The 26,095-nt window shown below is 31.8% G+C and overlaps 1 protein-coding gene and 1 pseudogene across 2 annotated transcripts; one reads left to right on the forward strand and one right to left on the reverse strand.

The window, feature by feature from the left end:
- Positions 1–1,342: 1,342 nt before the first annotated feature.
- Positions 1,343–12,533, reverse strand: LOC145965208 (proto-oncogene tyrosine-protein kinase ROS-like; annotated as a pseudogene). Its single transcript, XR_014436648.1, has 7 exons — positions 12,320–12,533; positions 9,563–11,004; positions 8,225–8,359; positions 7,820–8,037; positions 7,082–7,552; positions 6,655–6,845; positions 1,343–1,504 (listed from the first exon to the last, which is right to left on the reverse strand). The product of XR_014436648.1 is annotated as a proto-oncogene tyrosine-protein kinase ROS-like (transcript).
- LOC145965594 (uncharacterized) lies at positions 1,663–4,103 on the forward strand. Its single transcript, XM_083089263.1, has 4 exons — positions 1,663–1,689; positions 2,106–2,367; positions 2,688–2,824; positions 3,285–4,103. Exons 1-4 carry the CDS (start codon positions 1,663–1,665, stop codon positions 4,101–4,103), a joined length of 1,245 nt encoding a protein of 414 aa, XP_082945389.1.
- Positions 12,534–26,095: the final 13,562 nt, after the last annotated feature.

Raw genomic sequence — 26,095 nt, forward strand, 5'->3', positions numbered from 1 at the left:
GCGTGGCGAGATGAGAAAGTCGGTTGTTACATGATCTTTAGGATGAATTAAGCCGCTGGAAATTTTGAAACAAAGAGATTGGTGGAGAACTGTCTGAGAAATTGTACAATTGATTGAAATATATAAATATATCTTCAAATTAAAAATATTACCTCAATACATTTGAGTTCACAATATATAATTTCTCTTTTAGTGGACTCAAAAAATATGTTCAACATAAGAAATTAGTACTAAAACGGTTTGAAATGTATCTAAAACATTGAGATGTTTAGTTTGGGACATAAAATATTCCTCAAAAGTATGTCGCAAAATGAACTTTTTATTCCAATATTTTTCAGGTATGTGTTTTAAACAGTTTTAGTACTGATTTCTTATGTGATTGCTATCGCTGGCTTAAAACGCTATCTTATCTAGTTGCGCGAAACACGCAAATCTGATCTAATTGCGCGAAACATGCATATATTCACTAATTTTTTTAAATTAATATTTCATTAATTATTATACATATTGCAATAGGACATTTTATTCAGTTTACTGCTCATTACTGTGCTTACGAGCGTTGGTATAATCTTTATGAGATACCCTGCATGCTTCGAATAGTTTTAAAAGAATTATATATACATATATATACACGAAGAGTTTTTTTTTGCATTTGAATCAGTAATAATACTGAAATTAGTTTTCATTAATCACTTAATAAAGTTTCTCTTTTATGTTAAATAAAATTTTCATTTAATCACATCTACTATATAAATAAAAAATAATCAATGTATAGTTTGAGGACATATGTTATAAAAAATACCCAATGTATAGTTTGAGGACATATGCTATTGGGTGGCGCCACTATGCAGTCAAAATCATATAAACTTAATACCCCAAAATATGCGAAGGACACAAGAATAAAAATGTCCCCAAAGTATGCGAAAAACCTCTAAATTTTTTGAGACCAGTCCCCAAATTATCGAAATGTCTTCAAAGTATGCGCACGCTCGAAAAAATGTCCCTAATAAATTCTTTGTGCATATATATATATATATATATATATATATATATATATATATAATCGCAATTATTAGGTTTCGCTTCCATTACTCAAAAACACAAATTAGATATATCATTATATTACGTTGTTTACAATTATGAAAACGTATGTGATATTTTTTAATAATCAAAATTTTATGGAAGGTAAGATTAAAAAATTTCTTTTATCTTCATTGATAAATCTAATATTAAGATTAAACCTAAAAATAACAGAATCAATTTAGAAATATTCTAGAATTATTTTTCCTACATTTATTGAATCGTTCGGAAAAGAAGATAAACATTAATTGAATTATATCGGCTAAATAATATCGACTGGACTCAGTAAGGCATCTTCCATGTTCTCTCTTAATGCTATAATATTTTTCAGACAAAATTTGAAATTTGGTCTAGCATCCGCTGTACTCCAGCAACGTAGCATCAACTGGTACAATGGTGACGGACAGTTAAGAGTCATCGGGTGCTTTCCAATTGAGATATCCCTAGACACTTTTATGCACACGGCGACACAAGTCGCGTTCCAATTGCCGTAACTGCCGACACAACTTTACACATCCGTACTCAGCTCGAGGGCTACTAGTCAACTTGTGTAACCTTCTGTTTTCTAGGGACAAATGAAATATGCGGTTGCAGACTGACGGCGGTTATGTTGGCAATTTTCTTTTCTTTTTATCCTTTTTATTTAAAAGACAACCACTGAAGTATATACAAAAAAACAAAAATACAAAAATGAACAATAAAAATATTAAAAATATCATTGAAGTAAGTAATTCGAATTAATGAGTTTTTGTACAATTAATTTTTTTATTATATTTAATAAATAAAATAAAGTTGTTTCTTTTGCATATTTACAGGTTAAGTATATTATTACTGATTAAATTTTCATTCATATTTATATATTAATATAATATTATGCATTTATATATTTTATTTATATATTATTGATATATTATATAATATTATGCATTTATATATTTTATTTATATATTATTTATATATTATATAATATTATGCATATATATATATCTATGTATGTTAATAACTTTGCTTCGAATTATTTACAGACTAATTACACAAATTTTACGTGTGCAACATGTTTTTCACTTTTGCCAAATGGAGAAGAATTGTATAAACATATTTGCTTTAAGGGAAAAACTATTTATTCGAATGAGGGCGTTATTTATTGTTTGAGTGATGATCAAGAAACTTTCATCGAATTTGATCATAGTGATAACATTATCTCAGATGATACCAAAGAACAAGAACCAGAGAGAGAGAAAGATATCCCTCTGAAACATATTACACCTAAAAAACCAAACAAAAATGGTAAATTACTTCTAATTTATTTATTCATTATACTTATGAATGATTCATTTCCCGGTTGCTTCAGAGATTTGCTTTATAAATGTAGAGATTGTTTTATAAATGTAGAAATGTTTTATAAATGTAGAAATGATTGTTTCTAATAGTGTGGCACATTAAAAATGGACAAAAAATAAGTTAGAAAAACTATTACATACTAATTTATTGATAATGAGACAAATCCTGAAGTAGACATAAGAAATAATTTATTTTTCACAGATTTGTAAATATAATCTAATCACTGATATATATATATATATGTATATATAATGTTGTGCTTACAGTTGCTATGTGGACAGACAACAGCACGCTAGCATTACTTACCTGTTATGAAGCAAGAAAGGAAGATCTCGATCATCCTGTTAAAAGAGGGAAAGTATGGGCATCGATAGCTAATGATCTTTCAGAACTCGGTTACAATGTATGTACTATTAAAAATTCATTTTCCTAAAAATCTATGAAAAATTTTTTGTAACTTACTAAATGCATATTACACCATATATGTATATATTATTGCAAAAATATTTTTCCAGTCTTTATGTGAATATGATGTCTTTAGGCATTTAATTTATATGAAAATATAATTGCATATAAATTTTATTTTTATTTCCAAGCATGATTTTGTTATTTTTTTATTTTGTTACATTCATGGTGTAAATATGTTGTTCTAAATTGCACATATTTTTAAATATCTGTTTTATTTACTTCATTACTTTACATCCGAAAGTACATGTATGTATGTATATTATACCGAGGTATGAAATACAAAACAGATATCGAAATGCATGTGCAATTTAGAAAAATGTATCTTTGGTAAGTTACATAATACTCAGGGATGCATACATATCTTTGTTAATTTTGATTATATTTTGAAATTATAGTTTTCTGCAGAACAAATAAGATGGAAATTTAATACGCTTACTCGAAAATATAAAGATTGCGTAGATAATAATAAAAAAACTGGTGCTAGTCTTATGACATTTAAATTTTTTGACCAAATGGAAGATATTCTTGGTGATCGGAAGACTGTACAAGGTCAAAGTACAATATCATCAACTTTCGCTAATTGTAAGAAGAATCCAAAATTAAAATCAACTATGCTGCCGCAAAGCGATACATTCATAGCGCGAAGCGATTCCTCAATTGGTGATGAAATTGGTGATGAATCACCGAGCACATCAAGTAGTGTAAATACCAATAGTGCTAAAAGAAGAATTTATGAAAATCTATCAAAATCACGCGGATTGGATAAAAATAAACAAGCTATCAAAAAGATGGAATTGTCAAATACAAAAACTGAATGTTCTACATCCGTAAGCAACACACAGAGCAAGCGCCCTCAACATGGCTCAGGGAGCAGAGCAGCGGCAAGTAAAATAGAATTAGAAAAACAGTGGTTACACCACTTAAAGAATTTAACAGATAGAGATGAAATAAAAAAAATTAAACAGGAAGCTTATGAGAAAAGAAAAGCAGAAGAAATGCAAATGAAAAAGAAATTGATAGCATTAAAAGAAAGACAGTTACATATAAAACAAAATATTGCTCAACGAAAGCAAGAAGAAGCTGAAGACTGGCATCGAGAGAAACTAAACATAGAAAAACAGAAATGTCGATTACTCAGAGAGCTATTAGAAACTCGTACTTTGTCTCATAGTAAGAGATTTAAGACTGGTACAGATAATTCATATGAAGATTGAAAAATGTGATAGTTGCGTGCATTTCTTTATTTATTCTTTATTGTTTCTAAGTAAATTTTATTAAATTTATATAAAATAAGTTTTCCAACATTCGTTTCTATAGTCAGTTTTAGACTAATATTCAACATATATTATAGTTTCACAATGCAGTCAGATACACTATCTGTTAGATACATACTATTTAAAAAAACTCCAGCTTTAGCAAATTGTTTTAATTTTATTTAAATATGCTGGTTTTAATTCGCCCTTGGATAGTCTTGATTAATTCTATTTGACTGTAAATAGCAATGATATCTTTTTCATTAATATTATTTTTAAAAATGTGTATAATTTAAGAAATAAATATTTTATGTTAAAAAATACTTCGTTGAAAAATGAGTACAGATATATGTGAGCGTTTTTGTTGCTCAGAAGATTTTTATTTTTTGTTTGCTTTAAAAATTTTAATTTTTTGTTTTATAAAATGTACTTAAATTTATATTGTTCCTCATAAGTAATATAATAAAAATATTCCTAAATAATTTAGAATAACTTTATATATTTAGATTAATATAAATTGAAACTTCTTTACTATATCACTTATTACAATAAATATAATAAAAAAAGTTATATTATAAAAATGAAAATTATTAGATATATCTCAGAGGTTTAATTTTATTTATTTAATTTTATATAGAGATATTATATAGAGGTATTTTGTAAAGGTTAAAAATAAATGGTAGAAATAAATAAAAATACGTTTATTAAAATATATGAATATTTATTTTTTCTTGGCTTTATTTTAAAACTAAAAAGTAGAAAAATTATAAAATATGTAAATCTTTAGAACTAATCAGGAAACAGCTCGCGAAACATCTGCATTCTTCGATCTATTTCGTTTCTATGTCCATTAACATGTTGTAAATTGTAAATTTCATTATTGTCAATCGCGTCATTATCTTCAAGAAAGTCATTAATAGCATTATCAAAGAATTCGTTTTCTTCATTTGCCTTTATAACAATGTTATGCATAATGCAAACGGCTGTTATTAATTTTGATATAAATTCAATATCAAGTAATTCTAAAAATTTTAAACGACGGAAACGTCCTTTCAAGTACCCAAACGCTCTCTCTACTACTATTCGTGTTGAAGAATGCAAGAAATTGAATTCCGACTGTTGTGCAGTTAAATGTCCGTTATCTCTAAAAGGTGGTACAAGCCATGGTAGCGATGGATAAGCTGAATCTCCTATTATGCACATTCCATTGGGAAAAATGTTTTCCATGTCATTTTGAGCAATATCATAGAGTAACGATCTTCTTAAAACACGTGCATCGTGCAACGAACCTGGTTCTCCACAGTAAATATTTGTAAACTTCATATCTGCGTCTACAACACCTTGTAATACGATAGAAAAAAACCTTTTCCGATTGCAATAGTCTCTAGGATGATCAACAGGCTGTCGAATTGCGATATGCGTACAGTTGATTGCTCCGATACACTTTTTTATACCTCGTTTTGCTTCAAAGTTTTGGGAAGTCATGAGGATAGTGTTATTTCCCTCTGGCCATTTTATCTCTTCGTCCAGTCTTGATAATAACCATTCCACGATTCGACGTATTACACGAAAAATCGAAGATATAGATACATTAAATCTATCTCCCATAGTTCGTAATGGCTCAGTATTTGCAATATACCACAGAAATATAAGAAAACTCCACTCAGCAGAGATTTTACGCATACCAGAAGAATGAGATGGGATAAAACTACTTTGCCGCAGTATGTCTATAAAAATGAATGACACATGTATTTTTACAGAATGTAAATAATATTCAAATACAATAATAATATTTAATATACCTATTTGAAGATATGCTGTATGTCGCTGTAATCTAAAGTGCTCCTTGAATATAGCATCACTATATAAGTGGACAGTATCGAGGAAGCCTTGAACTTTGCTACGTCTTTTTCCATGCATAAGAAGTTGATATAATGAAAACAATATATCATATTCAGCTTCTTCGTTTGAGGAAGATATTTCAAATTCGTCAGACGAGTTAGTGATTATCTCATTGTCGTTGAAAACATCTGAACTTGAACTCGTTGAAGTTAAACTATCAGAACTGGATGACAGATCTGCAGTCATCGCTATAATTATTTTATCTTTCTTCTCTGATGACATATGTATATATTATTTTTAATATATCTGTGAAACAAATAATTAAATAATAATTTAAATAATATTAAATAATAGATACGTTTTGCTACAAAATTACATAAATTATTAATATATTAATTATATATAACATTAAACGCAACATTAAATAAAATAAAATGTTAAAATACCTATTTTTTTCTATTCGAGTCTCGTATAATGATAGAAACGCAGTTCTTCTAATATGGCTATCACCCTCACCATGGATTAAAAAATATCAAGATGGACATGGTTATGAAGAACCCTTCACTTGAAAGTCGCACATTAACTTTGTTCCAATTGAGTCGTGCACATCGCTACACTTTGTGCCTTCCTGTGTATGTTTGTGTTAAGATGTGTTAAACAATTGGAAAGCACCCATCGGCAACCTGCCTCCAGCACGTACATGATTTATCACTTCTTTATCAGTCTTGGCAATATAAGGTTTCTCACCCAACGATGTAATTTCCCACATTAATACCCCAAATGACCAAACATCGCTTTGAGAAGTAAATATTTCAATCATCAAAGATTCGGGTGCCATCCAGCGAATAGGAAACCAACGTTCTCCTTTCTAAAACATGATTTAAACAAAAATTTAATTTCTGATTCAAGTTGTTCATTTTTAGAATATGTGCAAAATGAAAAAACGTTCATTTATCTCTTGCTTTATATAAATAAAAACTATTTATATTCTATATTACTTAAGGAAAATATGCACGATACTATTATGATAAAAAAATGGAAAGTATTTTCAAAAGAATTCATTTCTTAATCGTTAATTATTTTTAATAACTGTATACCATGCGAATAATCATCCTTGTAGATATCTCTAGCTAGTCCAAAATCTCCAATTTTGATGACACGATTCTCGCGATTTCTCGAAGATACTAAACAATTGCGACACGCTAGATCTCTATGTACGAAACGCAACTCTTCAAGTAGCAACAACCTCGCGCAACATCTTCGCACATGGCGAGCAAATCCTGCAAACGCAAAGCAGGCGAATCTGACGCTTGCAAATTTCGACAATCTGTCAAACATTTTAACAGATCACCAGTTTCCACCAATTCCAACACTAGTAAAGGGGAATCCCCATCTAAACAAACGGCCAACAATCTTAATATATGCTTGTGTCGAAAATGATTCATAAGCTTGGCTTCCTTTAACAAATTCTTTTTCTCATGGGAAGAAGCATCTTTCCGAAGCGTTTTTATTGCAACGGATATCTCTGTGCCTGATCTTTCTAGGTTCTTCACATTTCCTTGAAACACCTGCGAAATATTTCACACAAATTTACATGCGTACTTCATTAGAAAATGTATATAGTTTAATGTCAAGTAATATTATATTTTACTTTATATTAAATAATTCAATAAAAATGTATAATAAAGTGCATGTTTGTTGTCTCATCTAAATTTTATATTACTTATAATCTATTATAAAAATTTATGTAATTTATATCTTTATTAGAAAATACATATCTGTTTTGTTGATCCAGAAATTAATTTGAAACATTGCTTGAAAAAATTAATTTTTACCATTCCGAATGCGCCGCTACCAAGAAGTTTTGTAAATGTAATTTGTTTACGTGCGATTTTAGTTATCGCACATTCATCCGGATTACAATGTAACATAGGATTGTAAATCCTATTGAATTGAGCGTTTCGGTACGGTACTTCATGTAGAATCGCCAATTCTACATCGGTCATTGTTGAAGATAAAAATTGTTCGTTATTACCTCTGCGTTGACGATACACTGTTATAAAATTTCGACTTAATTATGTAATAATATGTATTATAAAATCTATTGTTTTTTAGTTAATTTATTCGTTTAGTTTTATATAAGTAAATTACTATTTTCAGTAAATGTTTAGATATTATATCAGATATATACATATGTATAATCTACAATTCAAGTCGATACCTACATCAAATATACTTACAACGATAAAAGTAGCAGACGCAGATTATAGTAACTATAACGATAAAACTTAACATCAATAATAAGTAATATTTTTTCGCTATTATTCCAAGAGTGCTCGGAATACCAATATTAAGCAAAAATGTAATTTTAATATCTTTGTGTGTGTATGTTTTTACAAATTTATTTTTACTTATAACTTTATTACAAAACTAAATTTTTTTAAATTTTAAGCCTATTTATATCTAAAAAAATTAGCGAATAATAATATAATATCTATGCAGCACAGAATGTTACAACTACTTTGCAACAATATTGCAATATTACAAATTGCAATGCAACATTACGGAAACATTGTAGAAATATAAATTAACAAAGTATGAATTAGACATTAGCAATATGATATTTATATTTTAGAAACATTTTAAAACTATAACACTCTTTAATTTATCTATAAAAATAATGTAATAATATATTTTTTTATATTTGTATATATGCGATGAATTTTACTTTTTTGCAGAAGTCAAATGAAATAATGGCACAGTAATAATATCAGTCGAGTAAATATAATTCTAAGATAAAGATAAACATTGCTATTTTTTTATTAAAATATAGATAACATTTTATATCAATGTTACAATATATTTTATGATATATTTTCACTTTATGTACGAATACGATATTAATTTTCAAAGATAATATAATATATCTTTTTATTATATTAGGAATAGATACTATTATATCTATCATTATATTTTTCTATGCATTTTTATGTACTTTTCACATGCAAATATATATAATTATAACGGAGCTTTAAAATTTTTAAATAAAAATATAATTAGTAATGTTTAATTAATTCTATAACTATAATCTTTATATATATATATATATATATATATATATATATATATACCCCATTATAAGAGTATAAAAAACATTTAAAATAAAAAAAGTGATTCGTTAGTAAGAGTTTAAAGTAATTTTGCATAAAAATATAACATTTTATATGATTATGTTTAAATATAATTTCGCAATATATTATCTTAGATATGATTATCATAGATATTGCAAACTTCTATTTATATCAAGCTTTTTAATTTAATCAAATGTTTCCAAGATATTCATCCATCAAAAACAAAAATATGGTTGCAATAACATTGCACTCTTTCCAATATATTACACTGTAATATTGCTACAAAATTTCATTGCGAAAAGCGGACAGCTTAACTTCATCACAATCTTATAACAATAACTCAGCAGAGTTTCGTAATCGATTTGCAATATTGCAATGTTTCAATGAAATTATTCTTCAATATATCCGCAACTTTATTGTGCTGTATGGGTATTTTCATTTGCTTACCACGTTTGCTACCAAGTGTTGAAAAAATAAATCTTTCATCAGCCGGCCATATAAAATTTTCCTCATATTCGAGGTATCTCAATATCAAGCGAACCTTGTATAAAGTTCCCGATTGTAAATTTTCGACATGGTATGTTACTTCTTGGTTATAATTCATTTCAATATAATTCATTGTTTGCCATTTTTCTGCTGCAATATCTTTGTACTCTAGTGTAGGAGAGATCGGCAGATTAATGTTTGGGATCCATGAAATGTTCATGCTATTTATGTTGACCCCGCTCAAATTAATATTGTTTGGTTCTGAGTATATGTGAACGATCTTGCTTAAACTCTCGTTGTATAAATCGCTGAAATTAATTGGATACACACGCACGTATATCAAATAATCTTGTACTGGTAGCGACAAGTTAATCTTTGTGAAAAATCTGCCGTCTGCCATACGTTTCGGCACATTGATAAATTGTTTGCCCTCTTGTTGCGTGCCGTTTACTAATGTAACTGACTTCCAATGCACTTCGTAGGTCACGGCCACACAGTTCAATTTCTTGGGTGGCATCCAATGAACTACTGCTATAGTAGGCGTCAAAGCTAGAACACTTACGTTTTCTGATGCATTAAGCTTGCCCGAAATCATTTTTATTGGTATCACATTCGAATCCAATGGATTTATTGATAATTGATCAAAGTAAAAATTGCTTAAAGTAAACTTCAACTTGTACTCTGTAAATGGTGTTAAGTTCTGAATCTCGTAATATCGCTCGTACGTCTGCACATTGAATTTCTCAGACTTGTTGAAGTTGTTGTCTGAACAATGGCTTACAGAGATATTATATACAGTAATTGGTAAATTATATTTTTTGCATCCACTCTTTACAACCGGCTCCGGAAGATTCACAACGATGCTGTTTGCCGTTGTATTCACATTCTCTAAATTATAAACTTTTTCGTCAGGTGTCAGACATCTCATTGGAGGATATGGTTGTAAAGATTTATCAAAAGCGTAAATTCTTTTAAACATCCTCTTATCTGATCTTATTATTATCTTTTCAATATATTTGTATGCATTTGAGACGCTCTTGAAACTTGCATATTTCTTTTTCAAAACGTAGACAGTATATTCCCAAAAATGTCTTGCTAAAATGTAAATATTTGTTTTGTCAATCGTCATAGTTTGGAAATAGCCACCTACGTTTTTCTTGTGTAAAATCGTATTGCACTTAGAAATGTTAATGTCTGTCACAAATATGTAATCACCATTTAACCAGTAAATTAACGGCTCCTCATTATTCATGTTGTCAATTATTATATGACTATAATAAAACATACGAGATAGGCAAGGGGTTGAATTTATCTGAACAATTTGCTCATTTTTTCCATCGAAATCATATTGCATCATATCATATTCTCTATTCGTCCAATTGTATGATAGGGAATATAAAATTCTAAAAAATATATAATTATTTTACTCATTATAAAACATTATTTTAACAAAAACAGAAACTTGTATGTAGTAAAAATTCGAAATTCTTATAATTATATAATAATTTATTTTTTTTTACTTATGATCTTAATTATAAAACCACGTAAAATTATAGAAAAATTACAAATTTGCATAAATCTTTAATGGAAAATTATTTTTTCAGGAGAACGGTAGTAAACGTACCCCATAGACGGTGATACATTTAAACGGTCATTATGAATATTTAATTTGAAAATCTCATCAAATTTAATTATGCCATTTTCCCATATTGTTAAGTCGAACTTTACAATACAACAGTAGCCTAACACTTGACAGTAGATGAAATATAGATTTCTTGCTACCCAGTCAATGCAAAGATCATGTAAATAATTATCAAAGCTAGCTATTTTTGTGGTTTTATTTTCATTAATCTTGAATGTCATTAGGTCATTTTGGTTTATCCAATAAATTCTATTGTCTTGTATCGAATAAACGACATTTGATCACAGATATCTATACTATAACTAGATCGCTAACTCCCATTGATTTTGTACATAAAATGTGTCCCCGAAAACCATGTAATATGGCGGTCGCGCATGCGTAATATTGGTGGAAAACTAATATGGTGGACACTTGTAGCCAGCTAATATTTAAGTTTTCACCTTAAAACTTGTACTTTTTACATTATAAACTTTTAATTTTGTGATAAAATAAATATAAATATATATATAAATGTTATATACATATATTTTTAATCTTTATATATTTTTAATCTTCTATATATATTTTTAATCTTGATTTTAATTATATCATATATCTTTTAAATATATTTTGATATATTTTATCTTTAAAGGCTGTAATAAATTTTAATTAAAAATGAAGAACATTATATATTATTTAAAAATAACTTATATTCATCTGTAAGTTTATACACAAATTACATACTTATGTACATTGTACATAACATCAACCAATCACAAACGTGACTGCTGTCCACCAACGTTACGCATGCGTGAGAATTTAGTACATAAATTTCGTGGACATGTATTTGACGCAAGTTAGCGGTCTAGTATATAGTATAGATGTCTGTGCATTTGATACATTTGATACATGTCTGAAAAAAAGGAACTATAAATGTATAGTAAAAAATTATGGTTGAGATTTCTAATTTTATAGTTATTACTACTATAATGTTGATAATAATAAACTTGTGCATAATAATAATAAGTTTAACTTTATAGTTAGTGTTAAAAATAATTTATGATAATTATAACTATTTTTTTTATCACTATACGTACCCTATCATTAAGAAATTAGTAATGTTTAAATCCACGTCCAATATTTCCATACCTATATCCGTTGTGAGTAATAATTTAGGTATTGGATTTTCATGTGTAGTCGACACATTGATTAAATCCGTGTAAGGACCAGCAACAATTTTAGTATGCGCACGTACTCGAAAATAATATGTCGTGTTAGATGTTAGATTGTGCACCGTGTGCTCCAAATTTGTAGTTATGATATTTTCATCGTCGCAGGTTTGAATCTCTTTTAAGTCCTCGATGAAAAAACATTGCACTGTGTACTCTTGTATTATTTCATTGGTAAATTCAGGTTGGTTCCATCTGTAAAAAAATAAAATTTTAGTCATTTTATATTTAACAAAATTATTACGGAACATTTTGATATATTTATGTCGTTGAATTTAAGAAAAAGGGAGAAAAATGAAAGAAATAATACAAACTGAGAATTTAGATTCCTTACCTCAATGTCACAAAAATGTCGTTTACTTTTTCTGTGAATTGACTGTCGAATTGTACAAATGCTCTGAGAGATGTTGGCTTGCTCAATCTGCTTTCTAGAGATTTGAAGATCATACATATTAACATAATTATATATAAGATTAAGGATTATCTCAGTAAATCAGAAAAAAAAACAATTTAATGTGAAAATTAAGAAAAGAGAAAAAATAAATGTAAACTACAAAATATGGAAATTAGCACAGTATTGACCTTTAAAAACATAATATAAGAATTTTTTGCGTCATTTAAGATTTAGAAAAGTAATCGTTAATTCATGGCAAAAACGAATAAATAACTTTTAATAAAGTACTTTTCGAAAAATTCCTACAGCTTAAGAAATTAGAAATATAAGATTTGCGACTGCTTTAAAACAGAGTAGCAAATTAATAAAATTGACTTTACCTTAAATTATGACAATTTTTATGTACAATGTTATGTTTATATTATGCTTTTCTATTTTTTTTTTGGACGGAATAGAATTTATATTCTTCTCACTACTGGAAGATATTTTTAGATTTGATTTCCACTCTCTCTTGAATTTAAATTACATTTACAGTTTTTCGTCATAGATTTTGTTATTAATGTTTTATGCATTTTTTTGCAACTTACCGATAGATTCTGAGATGATAGAAATGTTTGCAAGTGTAACTTCATCGACTTCTCGCTCATTTCTCGCAGTACTATCAGAATGACTCCGGTTAGATTTGAAATTTAATACATGATGATCACTTTTCTCGGACATTGAAATATCCTTCATAAAGTATAACATTCGAAAAGAATTAAGTGAGTATCGTTGAAGCGGTTGTTTCTGGTGCTTTTAATGATAAATTATATAAATTATAAAATTAAACGAAAAATTGCCATTCATTCATTGTTTGCTTAATAATACCGGTTTGATATATACCATTCCTAAATGATATAAATTGAATGTAATGTAGTTTTATTCATATCGTAAAATCTATTTTTTATTTATTTTTTTTAAACCATGTTGTATATCAAACATAACTCATGTCAAAAATAAAATCAATCAATAAGTTAACGAGAGTCAATGAGGATTCATAACAGCTTTTAGCAAGTAGTACAAACGAAAGTGTAGCTCTTTGCAATTATTAAACAATTTTGTCTAACGATTTAATTCTTTCTCACGATAGGTTAGATAACTCTTCTCAATTTTACCGTAACTCAAATTTCTTTTCAAAAATTTGCCGATATCACCAAAGTTTTATTAATGTTTGTACTTCAAAAATAAAGAGGTTAAAAATATTGTTTCTTTACAGTTATTAAATATTAGTCATAGACTTATATAAATTCTTTTATTTATAACCTTGTCAAGTTTTTTCTCGAATGTCGTTATATTTTTAACACAAACAAATCCTGGAAATAATAGTATAAACCGATAGTACAAAACCGATAATGCCTCGATAAAAACATGTGGATATAATTGTATATAAATGGATATATGTACAATGAAAATTAATATAAATTCTAGTAATTGTTATTGAATATATTGTCGATCGAAATATTAGCGTTAATAGATACAACTTGAAGAATGTTTGAGGAATGATTTTTTTATGTATGTATGTTTTTATGAGGAATGATATTTCTAAGTATAATAAATAATTATTATTAATAATGTAATTTTAATTAAAATTACATTATTCTTGCGATTGACTTAAATCTTCGCATCGTGAATGCAATAATTTCGAAAACGTAATAACGTACAACACATGCTTTTTAAAATAATAATTATTTATTATAATTAGAAATAGTTATTATTTATAATAAATAATTAATTTTTTAAGTATGTCATTATACGTTTCATGTTTTCTACCGCATTCGCAATGCGAAGGTTTTAGCCGATCGTTCATCTTATCTCGCGTCAATCACGCGCCACGCGCAAGTCGTTTGTTAGATGTCGCGTGTCGCGTTTCTGGCAACATAACTCTTGTGGTCGCGCAGTCTCCGCGGTCCGTCGCTTCGCGTCGAGTCATGTGCTGTTTGCATTCGCGTTTCTTTGAAAGTAATTTTTGGTATCGATAAATCAATAGTGAGTGAATAAACAGTAAACTCGTTATCGTGTAATCTGTATTGTGTCAATCGAGTGTGAGACTAATAATCGAAAAAATTTCGATGTGTCGCGCATCTCTAGCAATCATAACCGTGCAGCAGATAACAACAATACATAGCATGAAGATTCGTTACGCTGCTACAAGGTGAGTGAGCAAGTGAGTAAGCAGGTGAGTGAGTGAGTGAGTGACCGAGAGAGTGTGAGTGAGAGACTGAATGAGAGAGTGTATGAGTGTTGCGTAAAAGAGAGAAAGAGAGCGAGAAAAAAAGTGCGTGCGTGTGTATGAATGTCTGTCCCTCCTACCCTCCCCCTCTCTCTCTTTCTCTCTCTTTCTCTCTCTCTTTTACGCACACACTCCGCCATACACACATCGCGTGTAGCAATCAGCTGATTGCAACGTCGGACGGCCGGCGATCCGGAACAACTTTTCATTATTAAAATAACGTTATTTTAAGGAACACGTATTTCTGACGTAATTCTAAGACATTTTCTTCTTTACCAAAATTTTATTTAAAGCATAATTTTATGTTATAAGATAAAATAGTTAGCGACTCATGCGGTGATAATCACCCGTCGGGCGGTCAGCTGCGCCCGCGCTCTCGGCACGCCGCGCCGCTCCTGCCTGCCTTCTGTACCCGACGCGTGATTTACTAACTATTTTTGCTCATAATTCAAAAACTACGCTTCAAATCAAATTTTGGTAAAGGAAAAATTGTCTTAGAATGGTGTCAGGAATACGTCATTTTAAAGACATAACATTTTTCAGGATCGCCCTGTATATATACAGGGTGTCCGAAAAGTCCAGGAACGGTCGAATATTTCATAAACTATGCACTTTAGAAAGAAATGTTTCAAAGAAAAGTTGTATGGCTTGAAGGGGTCCATCAGACGGTGGCAATGACTTGATCTTGAAGAGTTATTTGAAGGTCACGTGAAGGTCACCGTCAATTTCTTAAATGGAGTCCCCTATTTTTTATTGCATATTCTTGTAGTTTATCTCGAGGGCTTTCCAAAACACTATAATAAAATATTTTTCCCTCAAGTACTTTTTGAGTTATAAGGCTTGAAATCATTTCTTAATTTTACATAAACCGTAAAATATCTTGTAAAATATTCATTTTTCGATTATCTTACTTTAATACTTTTATGTACAAAGTAATGAGAGGAATCAATTGGTGTAAAGAAAACACATAGTTGTTTCGAAGAAAAAATATGTAATTTGTAATTAACAATTACATATTTTTTCTTAAATTTTTTCTCCTCTCATTATTTTGTACATAAAAGTATTAAAGTGAGATAATCGAAAAATGAATATTTTACAAGATATTTTACGGTTTATGTAAAATTAAGAAATGATTTCAAGCCTCATAACTCGAAAAGTACTTGATGAAAAAATATTTAGTTATAGTGTTTTGGAAAGCTATCGAGATAAGCTATAAGAATGTGCAAAAATATATAGGGTGTTCCATTTAAAAAAATTGAAGTGACCTTCACGTGACCTTCAAATGACTCTTCAAGGTCAAACCAATGGTACCATGTTATGGCCCTCAAAGAAACAAACAACTTTTGTGGGAAAATTTTTTCTCTGTCATGCTTTGCCAACGAGATAATTGGGATTATAGATTAAAATGACTCACCGTGTATATATATATATATATATATATATACAGGGTGAGCCATTTTAATTAACGCACGCAATTATTTCGGAAACAAAGCATTTTAGAGAAAAATGTTTCAGACAAAAGTTTTATGGTTTCGAGGGGGCCATAAGATGGTATCATTGGTTTCACCTTGAAGAGTTATTTGAAGGTCACATGAAGGTCACCTTCAATTTCTTAAATGGAACCTACTATTTGTCATTGCATATTCTTGTAGCTTATCTCGGGAGCTTTCCAAAACACTATAATTAAGTACCTTTCCGTTAAGTACTTTTTGAGTTATGATGCTTGAAATAATTTCTTAATTTTACATAAACCGTAAAATATCTTGTAAAATATTCATTTTTCGATTATCTTACCTTAATACTTTTATGTACAAAATAATGAGAGGAATCAATTGGTGTAAAGAAAGCACATAGTTGTTTTTAAGAAAAAATATGGAATTGTTAATTGCAAATTACATATTTTTTCTTCGAAACAACTATGTGTTTTCTTTACACCAATTGATTCCTCTCATTATTTTGTACATAAAACTATTAAGGTAAGGTAATCGAAAAATGAATATTTTACAAGATATTTTACGGTTTATGTAAAATTAAGAAATTATTTCAAGCCTCATAACTCAAAAAGTACTTAACGAAAATGTACTTAATTATAGTGTTTTGGAAAGCTCTCGAGATGAGCTACAAGAATGTACAAAAATATATAGGATGTTCCATTTAAAAAAATTGAAGTGACCTTCACGTGACCTTCAAATGACTCTTCAAGGTCAAACCAATGATACCATCTTATGGCCCCCTCGAAACCATACAACTTTTGTCTAAAACATTTTTCTCTATCTTGCTTATTTTTCGAGTTATTTGGCTGCCTAAGTTAAAATGGGTCACCCTGTATACAGGGTGGGCCATTTTAATCTATGCACCCAAATTTCTTTGTACCTAAGACAGATACGGAAAAATGATTCAGACAAAAGTTTTATGGTTTCGAGGGGGCCATAAGATGGTATCATCGGTTTGACCTTGAAGAGTTATTTGAAGGTTACATGAAGGTCACCTTTAATTTCTTAAATGGAACCTACTATTTGTCATTGCATATTCTTGTAGCTTATCTCGAGAGCTTTTCAAAACACTATAATTAAGTACTTTTTTGTTAAGTACTTTTTGAGTTATGAGGCTTGAAATAATTTCTTAATTTTACATAAACCGTAAAATATCTTGTAAAATATTCATTTTTCGATTATCTTACCTTAATACTTTTATGTACAAAATAATGAGAGGAATCAATTGGTGTAAAGAAAACACATAGTTGTTTTTAAGAAAAAATATGGAATTGTTAATTGCAAATTACATATTTTTTCTTAAAAACAACTATGTGTTTTCTTTACACCAATTGATTCCTCTCATTATTTTGTACATAAAAGTATTAAGATAAGATAATCGAAAAATGAATATTTTACAAGATATTTTACGGTTTATGTAAAATTAAGAAATTATTTCAAGCCTCATAACTCAAAAAGTACTTAATTATAGTGTTTTGGAAAGCTCTCGAGATAAGCTACAAGAATGTGCAATGAGAAATAGTAGGTTCCATTTAAGAAATTAAAGGTGACCTTCATGTGACCTTCAAATAACTCTTCAAGGTCAAACCAATGATACCATCTTATGGCCCCCTCGAAACCATAAAACTTTTGTCTGAATCATTTTTCCGTATCTGTCTTAGGTACAAAGAAATTTGGGTGCATAGATTAAAATGGCCCACCCTGTATATATATATATATAATTATACATGTAGGGAATATTTCTGCGTAATTATATTTGTGTCTATGCAGGCAAATGTAATAAATGTCTATGTAACTATAATTATGGTTGCGCAGTCAAATATGTAAATTTCTACACACACACTATATATGTGTATGTATGTGTATATATATATATATATATGTATATATATACACACACACATATATATAATTATCATTATACATATAGGGAATATTTCTGCGTAACTATATTTGTGTCTACGCAGGCAAATGTAATAAATGTCTATGTAACTATAATTATGATTGCGCAGTCAAATATGTAAATTTCTACACACACACACATATATATATATATATATATATATATATATATACAGGGTGTCCCAGGTATCTTCCGTCCAAAAAAAAACGCAGATTCTCTGGCCAATTTAAAAACGATTTTTCCTCAGCGAAAATGTCGCGGCACTAATAGTTTTCGAGTTATAAACGATTGAAAATAAAGGGTTTTTCGCAAATTAAGGCTTATGGAAATAAAATATTAATAAAGTCACATTCTTTAGTTAATTTTAGGTAGAGTTTACTTTAATAGAATTTTAATTTAAGGCTTAGTTAGAAAGATACATGATGACAAAAATTGGGAATATGCAAAAAATAATGATCTCCTTCGACATTTTCGCTGAGAAAAAATCGTTTTTAAATTGGCCAGAGAATCTGCCTTTAAAATATCAAGTGGTAGTTTCGGGACACCCTGTATATAATTATAAATTACATAATTATATTCCACAAAATGATAACTGTCTATTCTCTTTATTAATATAATATGTCAAAATATATTATGTCTAATCTAAACAGAAATGAGAAAAATTTCACAATATTTACCTTTTGATTGATGAATCACAGTCCACTTGGTTGTCGTTAAGTGTCACAAATCTGTGTTTTTACTAATAAATACACTCGGCGTCGCGACGCTACTGCGTCGCTTGATAATAACTTTTAATATGTCACTTCTCTTCCTTGGTACGTTATTACACACTACTTTTCTTCCTTGTTCTGCACTATACTTTTATTTTTTACTCTTATTTATTTCTTAAAATCTGTGTTTTTAAACAAGTAACCTGACTGCTTAACGTGTCATTTCTCTTCCTTGTTACACTATTCCGCACTATACTTTAATAAATTTATCTTTCATACGTACGTACACACATACATATACATATCACACGTATGTACGCACATGCACACATATGATTTTGTCTCTTAAAGCATTGTACATATCGAAGCAATAATCGTATACGCAGCGGTATGAACGCCGCTTGAGGGACAAACTCGCTTTGCGTGTGTATGTGCGAGTATATGTACGTGAGTCTAAACCTGAAGAAAAAGAAGGAAAAAAACGAAAAATGTCACAATTCTGATATTTGATCATCATTTCTCAGGATTAACTGCACCGATTTTATTCAAACAGGTCGCAATCGAAAGCTTGTACTCATATTATATTATAAAAATGTCGTTAGATTTTTGATTACGGCTTTAGTTTATTAAATATCTTAACCAAAAGTTTACTTGACGCGAAATTCCGGATAAGGTACTTGGTAGCGCCGCGTCGAGAACAGTGACTCTCAACTCAATGCTTGGATCTGTTTTTTATGTACTTGGCGTCGCGACGCTACCGCGTCGCTTGATACTTGTATCCTTTATTACTTTTAATAGGATTATTAACTTTGTTGTCACGTTTATGCGCATTTGTTGTTTTTAATATACTTTGATATTTATACAAATCGTCTTGAGTATATTTTTTATGATTGGGAAATTTTCTAAAAATCAAATCGTAGATAGCTTCAGTTCCCGTATATTTTATTCCATCGATAATTATATTATCTTCTTTGTCCACATCGAAACGTTTATCACCGAGCATCATTCCTTCGCTGGTAAATTTAACACCGTAAACGTAATCCGTACTCTTATTTTTATCAACACTCATGATAGCTCCTATATATTTTTGCTCTAGTGGACCAAAATGATCTTGGAACGTTTTCTGACCTTCGGACGTTTCTAATTCGTGTCGGACCGATGTTACAAACGAATCGGGCGTGGTCTCGTAAATTTCTTCAATAGACGGGGATGGCATTGTTTGACGCGGTTGTACTTTTATCGGAGTAGAAACAGTAGCCATATTAGAAAATTGTTTCCTTCGTTTTGATCGATTCGGTGTCGAATATATCGGCGAATCGTTTATCGGCATATTTATCCGTGCTCGCTTTATTCCTTGCTTTGACTCTTTTATTTTTTCCTCGTGCTTCTCTCCGAACGTCAAACTCAATGGCTCGATTTTCGACGCATCAGATTCCACAGTATTTTCGACAAGCTGTTTTAAAGGTTCGGTAATTGGCTTAAATTGTCTTTCCAATGCAACGTCTTCCTCCATTTTACCAGTTTTCAAAGCGCGATATTTTTTGCGAATTGATTCGCTCGTTTTTGCAATCTCTCTCGCAATCTTTTCACGATCGCCGTTCATGATGCTCGATCGATGTGTCGATGACGACTGATCGCTTTACGGTATCGCGAAATCATTAAATCCTCTTCTATATCGTCCATTGATCAACGTGCTGTCTTTATCAATGACTACGAAGCCATATTTGCGTTGCCAACATTTCTGACACAATGCGCGGAAATCGTCGTAAGACATGTCGGTATTTACATGATCGTTGTACACATGTTTCAAGTATGTGCCGTCTTGTTTAAATAAAATCAAAAGATTCCCATTGTCGCGTATAAGATGCTTAGGTATCTTGGCGTACGTTTGACAAAGATAGAAACAGTCGACGCTCGAGTGTCGACCCATTGCAAAGTACTCTCTTATCGTATCTTGCTTGTCGCATGCCACGTCATCAAAGATAAAGATGGAATTCGGAACTCGGCATAGGGATGAAAAAGCCGTCGACGACAAAGAGGAGGAAAAAATGAATACTTCCAGTAGCAAAACGCGGTGGTATTTACCACTTTTACCGTTGTTGGGAGTTGTCGGTTCTTTGGCCGGCGGTGCGGCGGGAATCGCAAAGGCGGTAAACGATAGCAAGGCGGCGCAACGTCAGCTGGAAGAGATGCAGCGTCACAATCGCGCTATGGAAGGTCACGGACTTTATCTCGCTCCGTACAAGCGTGGACAGGGATTCTCAACAAAGTCTAAGAGAAAAAAAAAACGTCGGAAAAACATTAAAATTGCCTACGGATGCGACAACTAACGTGCAATTGGAACAATTGGCGAAACGTATGCGCATACCGTTCTTTAGAGGTGTTTTCATGCGCAATAATTTACCGATAAGCGGTGTACGACGAAACGAGAGCGGTATCGTCAATTTGGATGACGTTGATGGTCCCGGTACTCATTGGGTAGCGTACGCAAAGAGGGGAGATCGTATCGTATATTTCGACAGTTTTGGAAATCTTCGACCACCCAAGGAACTTGCGCGATATTTCGGACGAGTGAAAATTGAATACAATTACACATCTTATCAAAGTTACAATCAGAGTATCTGTGGAGTTGTGTTTAAAATTTCTTCAAACAGTCGACGATCAATTTAAAGCCTGACAATCCATCGTCACGACTCAGTATTCGTTCGACATGTCACTGACACTTACGTTGACTGGCAGAAGCAGCGTTCTCGCTGTAAGCTATTTTCCCGCTACAGATTTAACCGATGCCGATTACGAGCTCGGATTAACGGATTTTGAAACTTATCATACGATTCCTAACGTAAATTTTTCAAATAATAAATTTTACTTTGGCAACGACGACAAAGAAATTACGATTTCCGAAGGATCGTACGAATTGCACGCTATAAATGACTATCTCAAACGCGCAATTTTGCAAGACGAACACCTTTCCAGAGATGTTGAAAACGATTATGATGAGGAATATCCAATAGCGCTCCGCGCCGATCATAGCACGCTAAAGAGCGAAATCAAATGCGCCTACAGAATAAACTTTACCAAACCCGACAATGTAGGATCCTTGCTTGGATTCTCGTCGAATCGTATATTGCAACTTCGCAAGTGGTACGAATCGGACGAACCGGTTAATATTATAAACGTAAGTATTATTCGTGTAGAATGTAACGTGACTACTGGTACAGCAATGGCATGCGCGTACACACGATACATGAGTTTTCACCGAGCGTACCGCCAGAATATAAGATATCGGAAACGACGGCGCAGATCATTTATCTGCCGATCATCGTACGGAGCATTACGGATTTAACGATACGCATTGTAGATCAAAGAGGTTGATTGCTCGATTTTCGAGGAGAGGAAATTACTGTAAGATTGCATATACGACGGCGACAAACATAGTATGCTCGTGCTGAACGAAACAGAGCACGCGAGAGACAATACTTTTACGAGGGACAATACTATTGCGGTATCGGGTGATAATAATAAAATAGCCGTTAAAAAGAAGCTGAACGCGTTGAATCGTGAATTTTTAAAATCATTGGGATTCATCGTACGAAAAGAATGATATTTTGAATATCGAAGGCGAGCCAATCTTTGACGATCGCATCGTCAAGATTGAGACTCATACGTACAATCCGTACGCCAATACGACGCTTGGATACAGCAACGAGATACGATTACCTATACCACATCAGGGTTTGTACACGTTACCGTGCGAAAGCTTTCTTTACATCGAGGGAAAGTTGAATGTGCGTAAAGCGAATGACGAAATGAAGGTTGTGAAATAATTGCGTCGCATTCATGTTTGATGAGCTTTGATACGAACTCGACGGAGTAGAGATTGATCGTAACAGAAATGTTGGAATAACTTCGACGCTCAAAAATTATGTCTCTCTGACGCACCAGAAAAGTATAAACTTGAAGAACACTGCGTGGGACTTGACGTACAACGGTGACAAAAATTATTTCAACTATTGCCGCTCAACATGTTGCTGGGATTTTGCGAAGATTATAAACGCGTTGTGATTAACGCTCGTCACGAATTGATTCTGATACGTTCGCGCAACGATAATAATTGTCTATTCGGACATCCATCGTCGGAAGCTGAGATTGAATTACTCAAGATACAGTGGCGTATGCCTCATGTAATATTGAACGAGATTAATAAATTGTCGATGTTACGAATGTTGGAAAGCGGACGATACTTGAACATGAGTTTCCGATCTTGGGATCTATACGAATTTCCTCTGCTACATAGCACGACTAAGCATTCGTGGACCGTGAAAGCCGCCTCCCAACTAGAGAAACCACGATACGTGATCTTTGCACTGCAAACTGGTAAAAAGAATTCAGTGTCACAAGATGTTACATTATTCGATGACTGCAAATTGACCAACGTTAAACTCTATTTAAACTCGGAATTTTATCCCTACGATGATTTAAATTTAGATTTTGAAAAAAATAGATTCGCCGTCCTATTCGACATGTACTCTCGTTTTCGCAAATCTTATTACGGATGCGATAACAGCACCACGCTATTAACCATTCCAAAGTTTCTACATTGCGGTCCTCTCGCGGTCATTGATTGCTCGCGACAAAACGAGTCTGTCAAAACTGCTACTGTGGACGTGAGAATAGAGTTTGAATGCAGGGAAAATATACCGGCGAATACTACCGCCTATTGTCTCATCTTGCACGATCGGGTTGTCGAATATAATCCATTGACCAATGTAGTCCGCAAAATTACATAAGTTAGCAAATATCCCCTCCAATGCGCATGAAGAAAAATATAAAAGATTGAGATGTTTGACGATCGACATCAGTCTGCGATCGGATCTTGTCATCATGGCTGTGCCAACGTTTGTGGATCTACAAGGATTTATCGTTGGAAGAAATTTTGTCGTAAAGGAAACTGCGGTTCTGAGAAAGGGATCCGTACTTTCTCATTACATTTTTACATGTCCCGAACCATGGCACATGCTCACAAAATCTGAGAGATGCCAGGTTTTATGGCTGATGAAAAATCACCATGGATTATCGTGGGATGATGGACACGTTTCATATTGGAAATCGAAACGTTTAATTACGACGGCGGTGATGGGATGCAACGGAGGAGGATGATGATGCGTCACCTCTCGTATACGTTAAAGGGCACGAAAAACGACAATGGCTGGCCGATATACTGGACGATGATACGAGAAACGATGTGATTATCGAAACTTTGGATGCAGACTATGAGGATGTAGCTTCTTTAAATAAGTTAGATGTTAAGAATACTGTGCGTTGTGAAAATCATGTAAAAAATTGCGCTTTACAAAATGTATTTAAGATTTATAATCGGTGGTTGAAACATCATGATAATGATTCATCGAATCCATATTTATAATAAATTGATGATGCAATATATTTTTATCGTCTTTCTTATTCTCTCCTTTCTTTTCTTTTCCTTATATATGTACATGCGCAGTATCGTGTTTCCGTACGTGACACAGCTGCCACAGATATTGTATTTCGATACATGGTGATACACTGCGGTACATTGTAATACATTTAAATATTTGTTTGATAATTGAAAACAGTTTTACGTTTGATAGCCTTCTATTTCCGTTTATTTCTGTTCGATAGCCGTTCGATGGTCGTTTATTTCCGTTCGACGGTCGTTTAATTACCGTTTGATAGCCGTTTGACGGGCGTTCAATACCTGTTCATTTCCGTTTGACGGTCATTCATTTCTGTTCAACAGTCATTCGATTTCCGTTCGATAGTCGTTTAATGTCGTTCGACGGTCGTTCAATAAACGTTCGATGACCGTTTAATTGCCGTTCGATAACTGTTCGATAACCATTCAACAGTCGTTCGATAGCCGTTCGACGGTCGTTCATTTCTGTTCAACAGTCGTTCATGAACGTCATTCAAGAAAATGCTGAGATATGCAACATCTGACTCGGCACAGTAAACGAGACATACAGATATACTAATATCGCAATATTAATTATGCCTCGATCAAACGTGCGAGAGAAGAAAAACGAAAAGCGACAACTAGTCGAGGAATTACATGCTTCTGCAAGAAGGAATTTTCCGAAGACGAAGACGCATCATTGTACGCGGATACGACGATTTGTGGCAGGCGGACGTGGTCGACATGTGCTCGTACTCTCGATTTAACAAGGGTCATAAATACATATTCTCTAGTTATCGATATGTTGAGCAAGTATGCGTGGGCCGTACCACTCAAGAGTAAGAGCGGAAACGAAATGTCCGAAACGATCGCAAAGATTATTGGAGACGATAAAAGATGCCCGAAAAATTTTCAAACCGACAGAGGAAAAGAATTTTACAACGCGAGTGTGCAGAAACTCATGAAGAAATACAACATTAATCATTACTCGACGTATTCCGTTATGAAAGCCTCAGTCGTGGAACGATTCAACCGTACTTTAAAAAACAATATGTGGAAAATGTTTACGTTCAATGGAAATTACAAATGGATCGACGAGCTATCTCGACTCGTTGCAGAGTACAATACGCGAAAACATCGCACCATCGATATGAGACCTGTCGGCGTCACTCCGGCGATCGCCGATAAACTTTTAAATACTAAATTTAGTGTATAGCAATGTAAAGATTGCGGCTCCAGCAAGATTCAAAATAGGCGATTCGGTACGCGTGAGTAAATACAAGACCATCTTTGAAAAAGGTTTCATGCCAAATTGGACGACCGAAGTTTTTAAGATTATCGAGGTGCAAAAAACTAATCCCGCGACATTCATACTCGAAGATTCGCGTGGAAATCCCGTAGCTGGAGGATTCTACGAATACGAACTACAACGCGTCGC

Source organism: Camponotus vicinus, unplaced genomic scaffold (genome assembly GCF_025532165.1).
Source record: "Camponotus vicinus isolate PSW18456_S1 unplaced genomic scaffold, iyCamVici1.0 SCAF_14, whole genome shotgun sequence".
Taxonomy (NCBI): Eukaryota; Metazoa; Arthropoda; class Insecta; order Hymenoptera; family Formicidae; genus Camponotus; species Camponotus vicinus.

Coding starts and splice junctions, on each gene's coding strand:
- LOC145965594 (XM_083089263.1), top strand. CDS start 1,663: ATGCGGTTGCAGACTGACGGCGGTTAT. Junction 1,690..2,105: donor TGCAGACTGACGGCGGTTAT/GTTGGCAATTTT, acceptor AATTATTTACAG/ACTAATTACACAAATTTTAC. Junction 2,368..2,687: donor TAAAAAACCAAACAAAAATG/GTAAATTACTTC, acceptor TTGTGCTTACAG/TTGCTATGTGGACAGACAAC.